Here is a 15,554-nt window from a genome sequence, read left to right on the forward strand (position 1 = left end):
CATTCTGGACTTAATTGAATTGTATCCTGAGCCACTGTTTTATAAGAAACACAAAGCTGCCAGGAGAGCACTTAAGACGCTGCGCTCACATCCCCGAGTCAGGAGGCTTTAGTTGAAGCGCATACAATCACAATAATATGGGTAGAATTTTAATATTGCCCTGCCACTGCTCCCTAAAGCAATCACTGCAAACTCTCTACGTCTGGGAGGGGGAGACTAAATTGGATTATGGGCCACAAGCACTTTAATTTTCTTGTGGGGACTAAAACGAATGAAGGACCATCTGCAACACTTTGCCACCTCATGAGAAGAGAGAGCAAATATAAGCAGCCACTGATTTTAAGAGTGGACTTTCACAGTAAGACTGTGGTCACAAGGCGGTACTCTCTCTCTTTCTCACACGCACACAAACAAAAGCAAAAGCACTACATTTGTTTTGATGTTAATACCTCGGGCTGTGTGACACAACAATGAACACATCTTGACATAATCTCAGGTAATTATCCAATTAGCGCTAATTGAACTCATACACTAACAAGGATTGGATTGTTTGTGCAGTGCCCTTGAAAATGAATATGTGCCATGTTTCCTGGTGGCTGAGTTTGGATAATCATATCTTCATGATGGTGCACCTGCGATTCAGTTATTCTTCCAATTTGGCCAAGGTCACAGAAATGCAAACAAAGGATGCCACGAGGCACAGAAAACCCAAACAAATATCTATTGTATTGATGAGAAATACACAAACAAGCCAAAGACGAAAATATGGTAAAAACATGCAAAAATTTCTGTGTCTCCACAGTTGTAATATTCTCTGCGGTAAACAGCCACAGTACACTATAAATGCAAATGAACCCAGATTTGAAAAATCAGCTTTTTCCGGTCGATGACCTGGCCTCCCAGTGTCCCCATCCGTGCACTTTTTTTACACCACTTAAATCTGTAATACGGCCATGATCTTGCTGAGACAGATAAGGCAGTCAAAGTTATGGAGCATTACATTTCACATGTAGCTCGTGGGAATTGAGAGCATGTTTGCAAGCTCAGGAAACATGTTTAATCTCGGGCTCTGTGTAAGCAGAAGACGTGCTTCTCTGGTTTTCGTGAGCTGATCTAACACTTCTTGGCAGCACAAACCACATAACCAACACCTCTTTGAAATGACCTTTCTTTTGCTAATTATCATTTAATTGCCTTTGCAACATAATAAAAATAAAACTGAGCAATTTACTTCTAATGTTCTGCACGGCTAACTGTAACTCCAACCTGAGAAAATACAATACGAAAGTGATTTATTTATTTATTTATTTTTTGGTGGGTGGCTGCTTGGAAACTGCTGGAGTCGAGTAAGTTAAGGTGAAATTTCTAGCAGCTCAGCTTCAAACTTCAGTGTCTAAGAAAGCCTGGCATCACTGCAAGGGTAGATATTGCCTACTCCTTCTTCCTGAGACAGTGATAGACACCGACCCACAAACACAGCATTTTGTTTGTATTCTGTCATTTTCTGTCCAAACCTACCACCTGTCTGGTGGTATCAGAAGGCTTACCACTGAAAAATCTTCTGTTCAATCAATGTTTAGTGTAAAATCTGTGCGTCCAAGATGTTCCTAATTTATTTGTTTTCCTCCACATTCTTTAGCACTCTAACCGCTTTGAAACCTGATTTAAAAATCATTTTAAAAACTGTCCCCTGTCCTCATTTTAAAAAAAAAAGAAAAGTAAAATGAATGCCGTTCCTACCCCAACCCTGATCCCAGGCCAAGCTAACTGAGAGGGCAAGGAAAAGGGAGAGGGAGATGACAGTGTTAATCAGTGGCACAACTCTGTAGCTTAACAAACAGCACTAATTACACGGGGATAAAGACTTGTTCATCACACAGCTTACGAGACACAAGTTAATTGCCTCTCCTTGTAGTCCCCTCCCTCCATCAAAAGTCAACTCATCCCAAAGTCACTTGGAGCAAGTAAGGTTGCTTTAATGTTCTGCTTCCTATATCTTCTTTTATTTTTTTTAGGTGCACCTTTTTAAAGAAAATCTGGCTACACCTGCAATAACAAATCAGAGAGATGGAAACCTGCACTGATATCCTAATGGTCTACTATTCCAGCTGACACTACAAACAACCCGGAAACAAATCTCGGAATCTATACCATACAAAGCATGCAAAATACATCCGCAAGACAGTGAATCTATTGGCATCCTGTAAAGTTATAACCCAAATATGGATGTATATATGAGGGTCACAGAAAAATGATATCCAGTATGAAAACAGAGAATTTGATTTATGTCATTCCAGCATGTACAGCATGCACAGTTGTACGCGTTGCCTCAGGCTGCAACACTTTGTGAATCAATAAGCTAAAAATAAAATTAAAAATGAATTCAAGATGATATTGAGACATGTTTGTGTGTATTACATATTTTATGTTTGCGTAAGTGCAGTAAACAATGTCTATGCATCTGTGTGTCCATGTGTGCATGTGTATTTGTGTGGGATATTTTTCTTCCTGCTCTAGCTGCAAATGCAAAGTGCAGGATTATTATCTGTATTGGAAAAATGGGATCAGTATAATCTGGATAACATCGAAAAGAAGAATTGAAGAAATTCAGAGTTAAAAGTTTCAACATGAAACAGTGTGCTTGTCATGGTTGCCGAAAGACTAAATGATCAAAGCACAGCAGAAAGCAACAAGTGTAAAGGGAGGGGATGGCAGTTGTGAATCATGCACGTCTCTCAACACTTTGTCAGCGGGGGTTTAAAAATCTTCTCCTCTACTTATCCAATATTTATATTAGCATGTTTATATTTGCCTTTATTAAACACTTAGAAACAGCTTATCTATTATCTGTTACTTGGAGGGTTCTCAGCATCTATGTTAAGGTGTGCTCATTCTCACTATCAGCATATTTTAACAGGTGGATGTTAATGGTTGTTGTTCCATTGCTTTTCACAGCTATGGTAGCATGTGTGCAATATGGATTTCAGTAGACAGTAGATCTGTAATGTCACTACATTTTCATCCTTAGCCTTTAACCTCACTTTCTTACTTACGTGCGTTATACTACAATCTTTAGCTCTCAGAGCTCTGGAAGGTTTTGCATGCTTTGTCAGTGAAGTCTGGATTTCCTCCAGTAGCCTAATAGCAACAGCCAAAGACAGGTGGTAAAACTCTGCCCCGCTCTTCCATGTGACATAAGACCTCAGCTAAAACAATGCAGACTACACCTAAGCTCCAAAGTTAAATGCCAACTCAAACATTGCTGTTGCTGGGCTGCAAAGCGTAAAACCTGCTTCCACACACAGACTGTCTATAGAAGACATGCAGATATTTAGTGGTGTGGTCAAACGATTTTTAAGTGCTCACAGATATTTTTTTAAGTTTCATGATAACTGCACTAGAATGTGACAACAACAAAAATTTAGTGTTATAGCTAAATGCTGGGGGCACAATCAGATCCTGAATCATCATGTGATAAATCCACACAGATGTGCACCCCTGCAGCCACTGCATTTGTCATACACTAGGCTACATAATACTTGGGGTGCAGGTGAGGTGTGGTTTTAGTGCTTATATAAAATCACCAGTAAGCCAGCCTACACACAGGCAGGTATTGTAAATGGCTTCTGGACGTACACACCTGCCGTTGAGCAAGGCAAGGAACTCCCCAGCGTGGTACAGGTCGTTCCGTGTCACCCGGCTGAAACGGAAGGAGTTGAGGTTGCAGAAGGTTACCGAAGGGAATATTATCAGTGAAGCCGCCACTTCATCCAACTTGGTGACATGGGGGTACTCGAAGTAGAACTGCACCCGATCCACGCACACCATCACCAGCACACCCACGGAGGCCAAGAAAAACAAAATCCACAGGGTGCGCTTGATATACATCCGCTTGTAAGTGAACATGTGCGAGATGCCATGCAGTGTGGATCTGGCGGCGAAAACTTCAATGGGAGCCGGCCGCCTGTAGTCCATGTCCTCTGAGTCCGCTTTAAGATCCATTATGTCCCCGAGATGAGTTTAGATGAATGATGGGTGTGAGGTCGCAAAAAGAGCAAAGTGGCTTTGTAGATAAGCAGATGCTTTATTAATGAGGAGGAGGTTAGTGGCCGCAAGTTCACGCCCTTCTACGCATGTATTTCTCATGCAGTCTGTGTGAGATGTTGCGTCACTGACAGCCGGCAAAATTGCTCGACATTTAGAGCATTTTACAATCCTCAAAATACAAAGTTCTTAACTGAAAACACCTGTAAAAAGTGAATGTGGGAGAAGCATGCGTTGTATGCTGCTTCGTTTGGGGTCACAGTTCCATAATAATAATAATAATAATAATAATAATGACGATGAAAGCGCGCATGGAAAGATGCCAGCGCTGTTCTCTCCTGCACACTTCTGTAAAATTATCGAGTTGATATCTGGCTTCCAAGCTTAGCACAAACAGCAGAAATAGTGTGCAGCTCTGCGGGAACAGATCACGGTTGAAAAGGTAGAAAATAAACCACTACGAAGAAGACAAGGAATTAGAAAATAAAAGCGGTTCAGAGAACAGACCGGCTACATGGCTTTCGCGTCTCTTCTTCCCGAGCAAATCCCAACACGCGTGGAATAACAATCAGCCGCTGATTTCTCGCCTGTTAACGTTTTAAGAGCGGTCGTCGGGTGTCCTGGGTTTTCCACGGGATAAACAGCTGCATCACAGAGGAGCTGGCTCTGTCTGATAGCTGCCTCGGTGCGCCTCTGCTTGCTCGCTTGCATCCATTCCCTCCTCCGAACTGCGTCCACAACAATGCAATGATAATGACTCTGATTTTTTTTCTTTTCCTGAAATGATATGTCCGTGAGTAAGAAGGTTCTAGGAAAATACTATTTTCCGTGAATTCAGGAAAAAATTACCTTAGACCAGTAGCGGTTTCCCAGATCAATTAAATTCGCCCCAAACAGGAGAGAGCAAGGATAGGATGGCATGTGTTTTACACCGGGTGACGGAGTCCAGCGTCGGCGGCACTCCAGCAGTGCCTAACCCATACTTTACCCAAAGCCACTGTAGCCTACAGAACATACAGCTTTACCCTCAACTTAAAATTGGTAGTTTAGTTAAAGTTTAGTTACATTTTTGGGTAAAATTACTTAGCCTGCTTTAGCTAAACTACCAAGAAAACAATGAGCTAGCCTACTAAAGGAAAGAGAATTTTTAGTTATCCTAAAGGCCTAAACAAACACTTTAAAAGATAAATGACCTAAGCAGAAAATCATTACCTTTGCACCAGACTTGTTGTGTGAATTATTCTAATTTACTTACTGTTTTATTCTTTGTTACTATAATACAGGATTAGGTCAACTTTTAAAGTGTAGATGGTATATATAAGATGGACATACACCCACCGCCCATTTTGTTAGGTAAAGCTTTTCAACTGCTAGTTTACAAATATCTAATTAACCAATGTGCTCAAGACCTCAAAGTGAGCATTAGAAAATAAAGAAAGTTGATTTTGTCACTTAAAATGTGACGTGATTGTTGGGTAGTTGCACGTTCTCAGCAAGGCTGGAAAATACAGGATTGGAAAAACTGTTCAGGCTGGTGATGGTGTTACAGTGCAACCTGGTATCACGGCAAAGCGTGTAATGGACTTGCTGTTTCCATTTCACACTTTACACACACGTGAAACAGACACACATTTTAGCCGCCTTGCTTAATCATTTCCGGCATGAGGACCCTGGACTGTACTTCATACGTTTTTTGCTCACTACTGACTTCTTGACTTTAAATATATTATATCCCCCTGCTGGTAATGCAATGTCTGCATGTGAAATGGACACGGTGGACCCGCGTGCCTATTACATGTTTTGCAGTGAAACTGAGTTGTGTGATGAGTTGGGGGATATTTTTGTGGCACACTTTGGATCTCTTAGTGTCCATTGAACATCCTTTGAACACAACAGTTTACCCTAGTATTGTTGTTTGCCAGGTCCATCCCTTTATGACCACAGTGTACCCATCTTCCAGCAGGATACTGTACCATGTGCTAAATCTCAAATCATTTTAAACTTTCTTAAACATGTGACTAGATGTGTAGTTGACAAATTTGCAACAACTGTGTGATGCTATCAAGGCAGTACAGACTAAAATCTCTGAGGAATACCTTTTTGAATTTGTGACAAGAAGAACTGTTCTGAAGGAAAAATGGATTCAACACACTACAAACAAGACATACTTAATGCAGTGGCTGGTGTGACTATACAACTTCCAAGTCTGAGAAAGTAAGCCAATGAAAATTTGCCCTAAACCTGCGTTCTTGGTGCAGTAATGGCCAGTGGTAGTGAGAGTGGGCAGTGGGCAATTTCTCTGGCTGTTTAAAGATATTCAGTTGTATAGACATCACTGGGAAAATGAACCTCAGCTGCCTTAATCTGTTACCTCAGTAAAAATGTTCTTAATGAGAATAAGAGCTCAATCAGTAGCTGCAAGTCATATTAAATAGAAAATGACTGGTGCTATTTTGTAAATATATGGCACCCATTACCGTTAAATAGGAGGATATTACAGGGGACACCTTACCATGTAACCATGTGATTAATGAGCTGCTCACTACAAGGGATGTTGAAACTCATATGCCAAGCTTTATAATGGGCACTTTCATCCTTTGTATAGGTCTTTATAATACTATACTTTAGTTGGAATGTATTTTTTAGCATAGTCATAGAATTACCTTTAATTATCAACATAAAATAAAATTCCCAATTATGTTTTCATCTTCCTTTGTAGCATGTAAAACTTTTTGATTTGTAAAGGATTCCTAAAAGTGGTACTTCTCACAGTAACACTGCAGTTTTCCATAAAGGTTTTTTAAGTATAGAGGACAGAGTTCCGAAAGATGTGTTTGCTTTTACCCATAGTGGAAGTCTCTGTTTACCATAATGGAATTTTGTTGTCTTGTTTATTGATGTCCTTTATTCAGACAATGGTAAGAAAGAACTGGGATTAGATTTAAAAAAAAAAAAATATATATATATATATATATATATATATATATATATATATTAGGGGTGCAACGATACACAAAATTCACGGTTCGGTTTGATACTTTGGTGTCACGGTTCGATATTTTTTCAATACAAAAAAATGTTCATGCCTTTTTAATTTATCATTTATTAAAATTATAAATATATATATTTTAACTCAAAAGTACAGTTTTTAAATTTAATGTTGCTGAAACAACAAAATAAAAAAATAAATCTATCTGATCGAGAAATCACTCGTCTTTGGAAAAGAGAGTTTATTACAGAGAAATGGCTCTTTCCAAAATAAAAGCTATACTATACGATTCTTCTGGGCTATATTCTCAGCAGTATATTAAACATATCAGGTCCCCATAAGGAGAATCATGTGCTAATGGCTGTCTAAATGACTCAGATACATATGCATACCAAACCGAAAGCACTGTATCAAACGGTTCAATATCGATACGAGTATCGTTGCACCCCAAATATATATATATATATATATATATATGTATATATATATATATATATATATATACAGTATATACGATATATCCTGCGCAATATCGTAGCTTTTCTTCTGGACAGAGGTCTCGGATGTTGTTCCTGGGATCTGCTGGAGCCACTCAACTAGCTTGGGAGTCGCTGCACCTAGTGCTTCGATTACCACTGGGACCACTGTTACCTTCACCCTCAACATCTTCTCAAACTCTTCTCTGAGCCCTTGGTACTTGTCAAGCTTCTTGTGTTCCTTCTTCCTGATGTTACTGCCATCTACGGCCATCTTCTTCTGTTTGTCTACCACCACTCTGTCCGGCTGGTTAGCCATCACCATTTTGTCCCTCTGTATCTGGAAGTCCCATGGGATCTTAGCTCGGCCATTCTCCACCACCCTAGAGGGTATTGCCGTTATGTGCTGCAATGTCTCAGGGGCATCTTTACACAGCCTGCACCTGGAGTCTTGCTGGTGTAATAGACCCCAGCCTCTATGGATTTTGTGGTCAGAGCTTGTTCTTGTGCTCCCATGATTAGTGCCTCTGTGCTGTCTTTGAGTTCAGGGTTTCTGAAGCCATTTTCCTGATGTTTTGGTGTATTCAACTTAAAAATCTGTATGCATTTTCTTTCTTTCTTTCATTTTTTTCCCATTAATTTGTATTCAGTGCTGGCAGTGGAAGCCTCTGAAACATGGCTTTTGAGCGTATTCACTTTGAAATTTCCAGGTTGTAAGCATTTTTTTCAGATGTATCTAGCAGCTCATCAACACAGTGTCAGTTCTCTCTGGCTGCAAATTCAAAACAGTAAACACTGAGTCAGTGTTGTGGCATATATATTCTCCAAGGGGCGGAAACCAAAATAAAAAGAGTGTATTTTACTCATCAAACAGAGTTATGGCTATGCCCTTCTTTATCTGACCCGACAGCTACCAACCAGAGGGAGGAGAGGTTGCTAAAAGTAAACAAACACTCAAGTACATATAGGCACAAAAAGAAAAAAAATGCACACATATACAGAGTCTCAGCATATTGAGCTACACATACAGATGACTGATGCATGCTTATACAGCATAGGCATGCTCACACACATGCAGTTGTGCATAAGCTCATAGAAATCACCTAACTGATATATTTTCTCAACTGCTTCACCAATTCTGTTTAGCTGATTGGGTGGAACATCCAAATACGTCCGATTGAGCAAGTGAGCCAAACACAGCTAATAAAGCAGATGTGTCACCAGAGTGCCAGCACCAAATCTGTCATAGAAACTGTATTGCTAAGAAGAAAGGGGAGCTCACCCATGAAATTGTTCATAATGCGTCCATGATTGCCATTTGCCATAGTATTGACTGTGACAATGTGGCAGTCATCTATAAACCCTGCGCCTTATATTGATCATCATTGCTGGAAAGATGATCCCTGCTCTGTTCCAGTGAGGTGATGCGTATTCTGGGTAGACACTGTGCCAAAGTGACATACATGGGTTTGATATTACCGCAGATATTAAATTCCTGAGGTGGATTTTGATAGCAGGTGATGGGATGTATACTTGCCTAAATTTAGTTTTTATTATTTTTTTCTATTGGGTAATGCTAAAGAAGCCCAGTGAGAGGATACTCCTATCCATTTACATTGCTCTGAAGAAAATGGCAAAATTCTCTACAAACCTGGATAGATAGCCCTTCCTGTCAAAGTAATTTTTCAGTGGGCCTTTTCTGGTTCAGTTCTGCTTAGACTTTCAAGATATCAATAACTGCTTATGAATGTATTTTCATCAGCGTCTCTGTGAAAGTGGACATATATTTTATAAGAGAAATCTTGGAAGCTTGGAAAATGAAAAGAAACGTTAGGTTTATAGGCAGTCTTTTATAACGGCTTCTCATGAATAATCACTAGAACACCTATGTTTATGCCACAGTGTCTTTGTACACTTATATATTTTGTCATCCTTAAAGATTATGCATTATTTCTGACTTTTTATCATTTCTAAAGTGCATTGTTTGTATGCATAAAAGCAGAATAGACAAGGTTTAAAACATGAATGGATCCCTGCCACAGACATTCAAATATAAAATTACATTTTCCTTCATACACAGACTGATTGTGCAGTTTTTAAATACAGTTCTAGATTTTGTGATGGCCAAACCCATGGCCACACTCTAAAATCGGTAACTCTTGTATTTTCATTCCTTTGTTTGAACACAATAACACACTTTAGTTTCCAAGAACTTTATTGATTGGTTTGGATACATTTGTTCTATTTGTAAGCGCACACATTTAGTTTACTTATGTATTCATACCACTTCATTACTTTGATTTTTGACTAACCTTTGTCTTTTATTTCTTACCTGCCATTATCCCTGGGAGTTGCTGGACAAAAGATGGCAGCCAGGGTTTGAAACCACTAAATGCAAAGCGGGATAATTGGACTGCACCACCACTTCTTGCTGAAAGGGAGAATGTGTGTTTTCTTTAATTTAAAAACAAAGTATTTGTACTTAGTTAAATATTGAGTTTAGGGTTTAGTGGTTTTTGATTTTCTTCTTTGGTGTTTAGTTTATTAACAAACCAAACTACACTGCATTGTTTGTTGTTTACAATTGTGTTTTGTTTAGTTACCCCTTGTGTGTCATTTCATGTTTATGTCAGTTATGTTTATTTGGGCAGTCATTTGGTTTGTTAAGTTTGCAGTCTTTGCCTGAGTTGAGATGAGTTTGACTTATTTTATGAGCTCAAAATTTATTACTTTTTTAAATACAAATTTTTTGGGTTACATAAATGGAAACCCTATTTTTCTAATAATCCCTTCCATAATCCATTCCCTCCTCCGAACTGCGTCCACAACAATGCAATGATAATGACTCTGATTTTTTTTTTCTTTTCCTGAAACGATATGTCCGTGAGTAAGAAGGTTCTAGGAAAATACCATTTTCCGTGAATTCAGGAAAAAATTACCTTAGTTTAAGTTTAGTTACATTTTTGGGTAAAATTACTTAGCCTGCTTTAGCTAAACTACCAAGAAAACAATGAGCTAGCCTACTAAAGGAAAGAGAATTTTTAGTTATCCTAAAGGCCTAAACAAACACTTTAAAAGATAAATGACCTAAGCAGAAAATCATTACCTTTGCACCAGACTTGTTGTGTGAATTATTCTAATTTACTTACTGTTTTACTCTTTGTTACTATAATACAGGATTAGGTCAACTTTTAAAGTGTAGACTGTATATATAAGATGGACATACACCCACCGCCCATTTTGTTAGGTAAAGCTTTTCAACTGCTAGTTTACAAATATCTAATTAACCAATGTGCTCAAGACCTCAAAGTGAGCATTAGAAAATAAAGAAAGTTGATTTTGTCACTTAAACTGTGACGTGGCTGTTGGGTAGTTGCACGTTCTCAACAAGGCTGGAAAATACAGGATTGGAAAAACTGTTCAGGCTGGTGATGGTGTTACAGTGCAACCTGGTATCACGGCAAAGCGTGTAATGGACTCGCTGTGTCCATTTCAAACTTTACACACACGTGAAACAGAACACATGCAGAAGTTGCAGTAATAACAGACTACATTTCATAATGTAACATATTAGTGTAATGTAATAATTTCATTACAGTTACAGTTATGTCGTCAGTCGTCACTTGTGTTGCAAATGTTTTGGGCCCCAAATGGATAGAAAGAAAAAAAATCATCAAACAAACATGTTGTTTTTTTCTTCCTGCAATCAGCTTGTTTCAATTTATGTGTGGGAGGATGGAAATGGTGGAGCGGTATTTTAATACATTTTGAGGAGTTGTGGTATGGACATTTCTTTTAGTTTTATTGCACAAAGTGATGATGAAGTGGAAACTGCATCCGGGACAGAAAGAGCCGCATTAAACAGAACTTTGGCTCTTTGCAAGCATCTATACAGACAGCATGCTAGCATAAAGCTGGCCAAAAACCCAGAGGGATGTTCAAGTTGATTATTTGCTGACACCAGCCTAGCAGCCAGACCCTGATTTTCAACAGGTAACAAAAGCTGTGATGAGCAGTCAGACTTATAGCCTCAATTTCTACCTGTTTATGTTTGTAAAATGAAGATGACATGTATGTCCTAGGATAGGGATTTGTGTTAGTGTCTGGAACTGTAGCCTATAGGTTTATGTCATAAGAAAGCCAGTCTTGCTCACACTAACAAGTTAAAAATGTGGCATGCAAAATATGAATTAACCTTAACCATTCTTTGCCGTCCTTTTCTCATATTTTACATATCTCCACCTTCTTGTCATAGTATCTTTCCCCCTCAGTTTTCTCAACATGTCAACTGCTGTTACCAGCAGAAGTTGTCATTTAAGCTAATGTTTCATTGCCGCCTGGTATCATGGAAAATTCATATGTGTCATGCTCCAATTTCCTGAAGTCATTTTAGGTGTTGTAAGACTGGTTTTCCTATTTCACATGTCATTTTACCCCATGAAGTCTGAAAAATGGCCACTAAGCCCAGTTATTATTCCTGTAATTAACAGTTTTATTTGTTAAAATATCCCCAAAGCAGCATGCTGTCTTTATGCATTTCCATGATAGTACAAGATCATTGAGTAGTCATTCAGAGCCTGTGTTTTCTGCTAAGAATTTATTTAAATTAAAGACCAGTAGTTTAAAATATCACTTCATGTTTAGATTTGTCAATCTGCTTAATAGTAATCATACTGCATTTGCAGTGCTAAGTAAAATTACAAGCAAAAGCACAGTAGCTGCGTGAACGGCCAATTTAAATAGCGCATGCGTGAAAACCCATAAGAGCAGCACACTGTAGAGCATAACTTTCTTTTCACTACATTTAACTGTGCAGTAATGCAAGTGGTTGTAGCCCCAATTACATATTTCTAGAGGTATACTGCATGCAGACTAGTGTAGAGCACTTCCACATCGAAGTAGTTCATGTTAGCACATGGGAAACAAGAGGTTTGTTTCCATAACACTTTGTGAGGCTGAGTCTCTTTTAATATTTCATTTAGATTACACTAGTGGCGAGAGTAGCTTACACACAGGGGAAGATTACCCAGTCTCTTCTCTCCTCTCTCTTGTGTCCTCCTCTCCTTTCAGCTCACTCCATGTAGATTGGCTTTTACTTTGGCCAAGGCTATGTGCTGCGCCAACCAACTCAGAGGGAGCTGGCATTGAATATGAATACACTCTGGAGTCCCATTGACAAGTCTCTTTAGTTATCATTGGGCAAACAGGACACAGAGGGAGCAAGAGGCTCTTGACCCTGATGATTTGAGTCAGTTTCCCATCCACACCAAAATGGCTTCCAAGCAACTGTTGTCTTCTCATGGCGCTGGTCCAGAGAATGACATCACCAGACTGTGACAGACAAGGACTTAACAGACAGATGGTCATTAGATCTAATAATGAATATCTGCAGGTTTCAGCCCAGACAAATGTGGGCCGATGGGCAATGATCATTATCAGTCAAGGACACTTTTATTGACAACAGGATAATTCATCTCTAGAAAGCCTCAAAATCCCCAGGTGTGTCGAGTGACGCAGTTCACAAAGATACTTTCTCCTTCAAGATATGCCATACCAACTCTACGAAGGTTATGCTTCTCCACATGGCCTGTAACCTCCTTTTACACTCCAGCTATGGTTTTGAAGAGCAAATCACAATTGAGACATTCTCACCAGAAACATTGCATCTCATCATGAATCTATTTATATGCCAGCAACTGACAACTCAGGGTCTCAAGGGAATATCTTGCAGTGTGTCTTTATGAATGAAAGCCATAGTTAAACCAACAGAAGTACAGTGTGATAAGGAATTGACATAAAGATGGAAAACAGTCATTCTAATTTGATTTTCAAGTTTGACATGCACTTATTCAGTGATATCTATTTAGAGGCATTACTTAAAGGCTTAACCTTTCAAGCCACGCTGATAGCAGTGTCTTGTTGGCTCAGTTAAAAGACATATTGGAAGGTAATTTGTGGATGAGTAGGTAGTGTCATTGTGCCACTTTCTATTTCTGCCCCTCTTAGTGTAGCTGATTGCATCTGAACATGGGTTATTCATCTGTGTCTCCAGTCTAATACAGCATCAACTCTCTCTGCTGCAAGATTGATTCTCTGCCCCTGGAAGAAAAGTTTTAGAATTATTATCCACAAACTTTGTGGATTCACAGCCTCAGGCTTGAGCTACCATGAGTGTCATAAGATATTTGGAAAGATGGTAATGCAAGACCTTTAGACTTATTTTGCACTTGTATGGAACCAGGCAAAACCAGTGAAATGTTCCAGTTAATGAGCTGTTACAAGTACTTTAGCTCCCAGACACATCTTCTTTCTGCACCGGCATCTGGAACAACGTGGCTACATTTACATTTTACATATTTTCAAAGGTAAGCAAATGGTTCTTTTTTATATTTCTCATGAGCAAATTAAGCTGCTCACAATTGCCTCTAATTGTGTATTTGGTGATGATTTGTGCGCTCATTACTGCTACACAATTTTGAGTGATTGGCTATTGTCCACAGCTGAAGCCTCATTATGGGACAGCATAGGAACTCCTCCCTGTTGCCTTGCACACTGACTTCTGCTCTCATGAGAAGTGCAAAAGAACGTTTAAATTAGCCTTAAGGAGGAATTAAGCCTAATGACTTCTTTTCATTAACAGCTAATTAAATATTCACATCCAGGCCTCATCCAACACCCCACACACCTCTCTGGCTATGTCTCCTATTTCATTGGTGGTCCTCTGTGCAGTATTCTGCTGCAGTGGAACTGAAGAAAAGAAAATATTGTATTACTGCATGCACAAGATATGGGTTTAAAAAATTGGCAGCTAGCCTATGATATGACATAAAAAGAATGTGTTTTATTGAAGCAATAATTGAAAATTAAATTGCCAGCAATTGCTTTTTATTGCTGACCACAAAGCATACCTCTAGTGGTGTTTAGAGTATTCTTAATAAGTTCCAATTGATGATTAAACATTTAATGGCAGACTTTTCAGGTTCTGTATTTAAATTATAACCTGCTGTTTTGTTAAACTCGGTTCTGAGAGACACACAGTGAATACTGTTTATATAGATATATGAAGAGTTCTTTTTATGAGCCACATTGGCCTCAATTAATTTTAACCCATAATGTTATCCCTACAGGGCAAAATGAAAGGCTGAAATAGGAGCTACTTCTATGAATGGATCAGTGTCTGTTTTCAGTAAAATCAAGCACAGTGTGTGAGTGTGTCAGTCAAGGAAAGCCAACTTATATATGCGCTGTATTAGTAAATATGCACTATTTACCATGGGCTAGGGCATGGGTTTGTAGCATTACATAAAATATCCTCTCTATCAAATCATATCTTGTTATTTTCTTCTTTATGGTACCAGGAAGCTTTATGTCATATTACAATTCAAAGTTTTTTTGCCTTGGATTTTGTACATTCTGTAACTCGAACACAGTGTTATCATTAATGCACTTGCCATCCAAACTTCATTTCCTTTGACGAAATTGCTAAGGTCCAAGTTAATTTTCTCCTCTCCAGCCTCCTCTCATAATGTAGACAGTAGTCATGCATGAAAGTAATATTGCACAGACCAATGAAGCCTCGAGATTGCATTCTGTCTCTCTGTACTTAATTGTCAGTGGTAAAAAGTGATTGACAGAATACACAATAGATTTGGAAATCTGAGGTTTGCTTAATGTCAGAGCTGTGTTGTTCAACTAGCATCATCCTCAGACATCAAACAACCCAATTTCAGCACTTTTATTCCCTGTTGTAACATATCTGATTTGTGTTACCACTGATGGTTTATCACAGTGGGGGAAATAATTATTTGATTCCCTGCTGAATTTATAAGTCTGCTCACTTACAAAGAAACAAACAGCCTCTAATTTGTACAGTAGTTTCATTGTCATGGACAGAAACTACTGTTCAACTGAACAACCGATAAGAAAAAAAAACAAAAAGCAAAAATCACATTACATAAATGTAAACTGATTTGCATGTCATTAAGTGAAAAAGGTATTTGAGCCTCCAGCAAAAGACGAGTACTTGGTGTGGAAACGTGTTGGCA

The 15,554-nt window shown here is 38.8% G+C and overlaps 1 protein-coding gene across 1 annotated transcript in view; it reads right to left on the reverse strand.

The window, feature by feature from the left end:
• The window catches only part of asic1b (acid-sensing (proton-gated) ion channel 1b), a 203,334-nt gene extending 199,332 nt beyond the window's left edge, over positions 1 to 4,002 (reverse strand). Inside the window, exon 1 of the mRNA XM_085354645.1 lies at positions 3,641 to 4,002. Within this exon, the coding sequence (XP_085210771.1) occupies positions 3,641 to 4,002 (362 nt within the window). The remainder of the gene's footprint in view (positions 1 to 3,640) is intronic.
• Between the last annotated feature and the right edge of the window lie 11,552 nt (positions 4,003 to 15,554).

This window comes from Diplotaxodon limnothrissa, linkage group LG5 (assembly GCF_057381915.1).
Source record: "Diplotaxodon limnothrissa isolate DT_005_m linkage group LG5, D_limnothrissa_male_GT1.1, whole genome shotgun sequence".
Lineage (NCBI taxonomy): Eukaryota > Metazoa > Chordata > Actinopteri > Cichliformes > Cichlidae > Diplotaxodon > Diplotaxodon limnothrissa.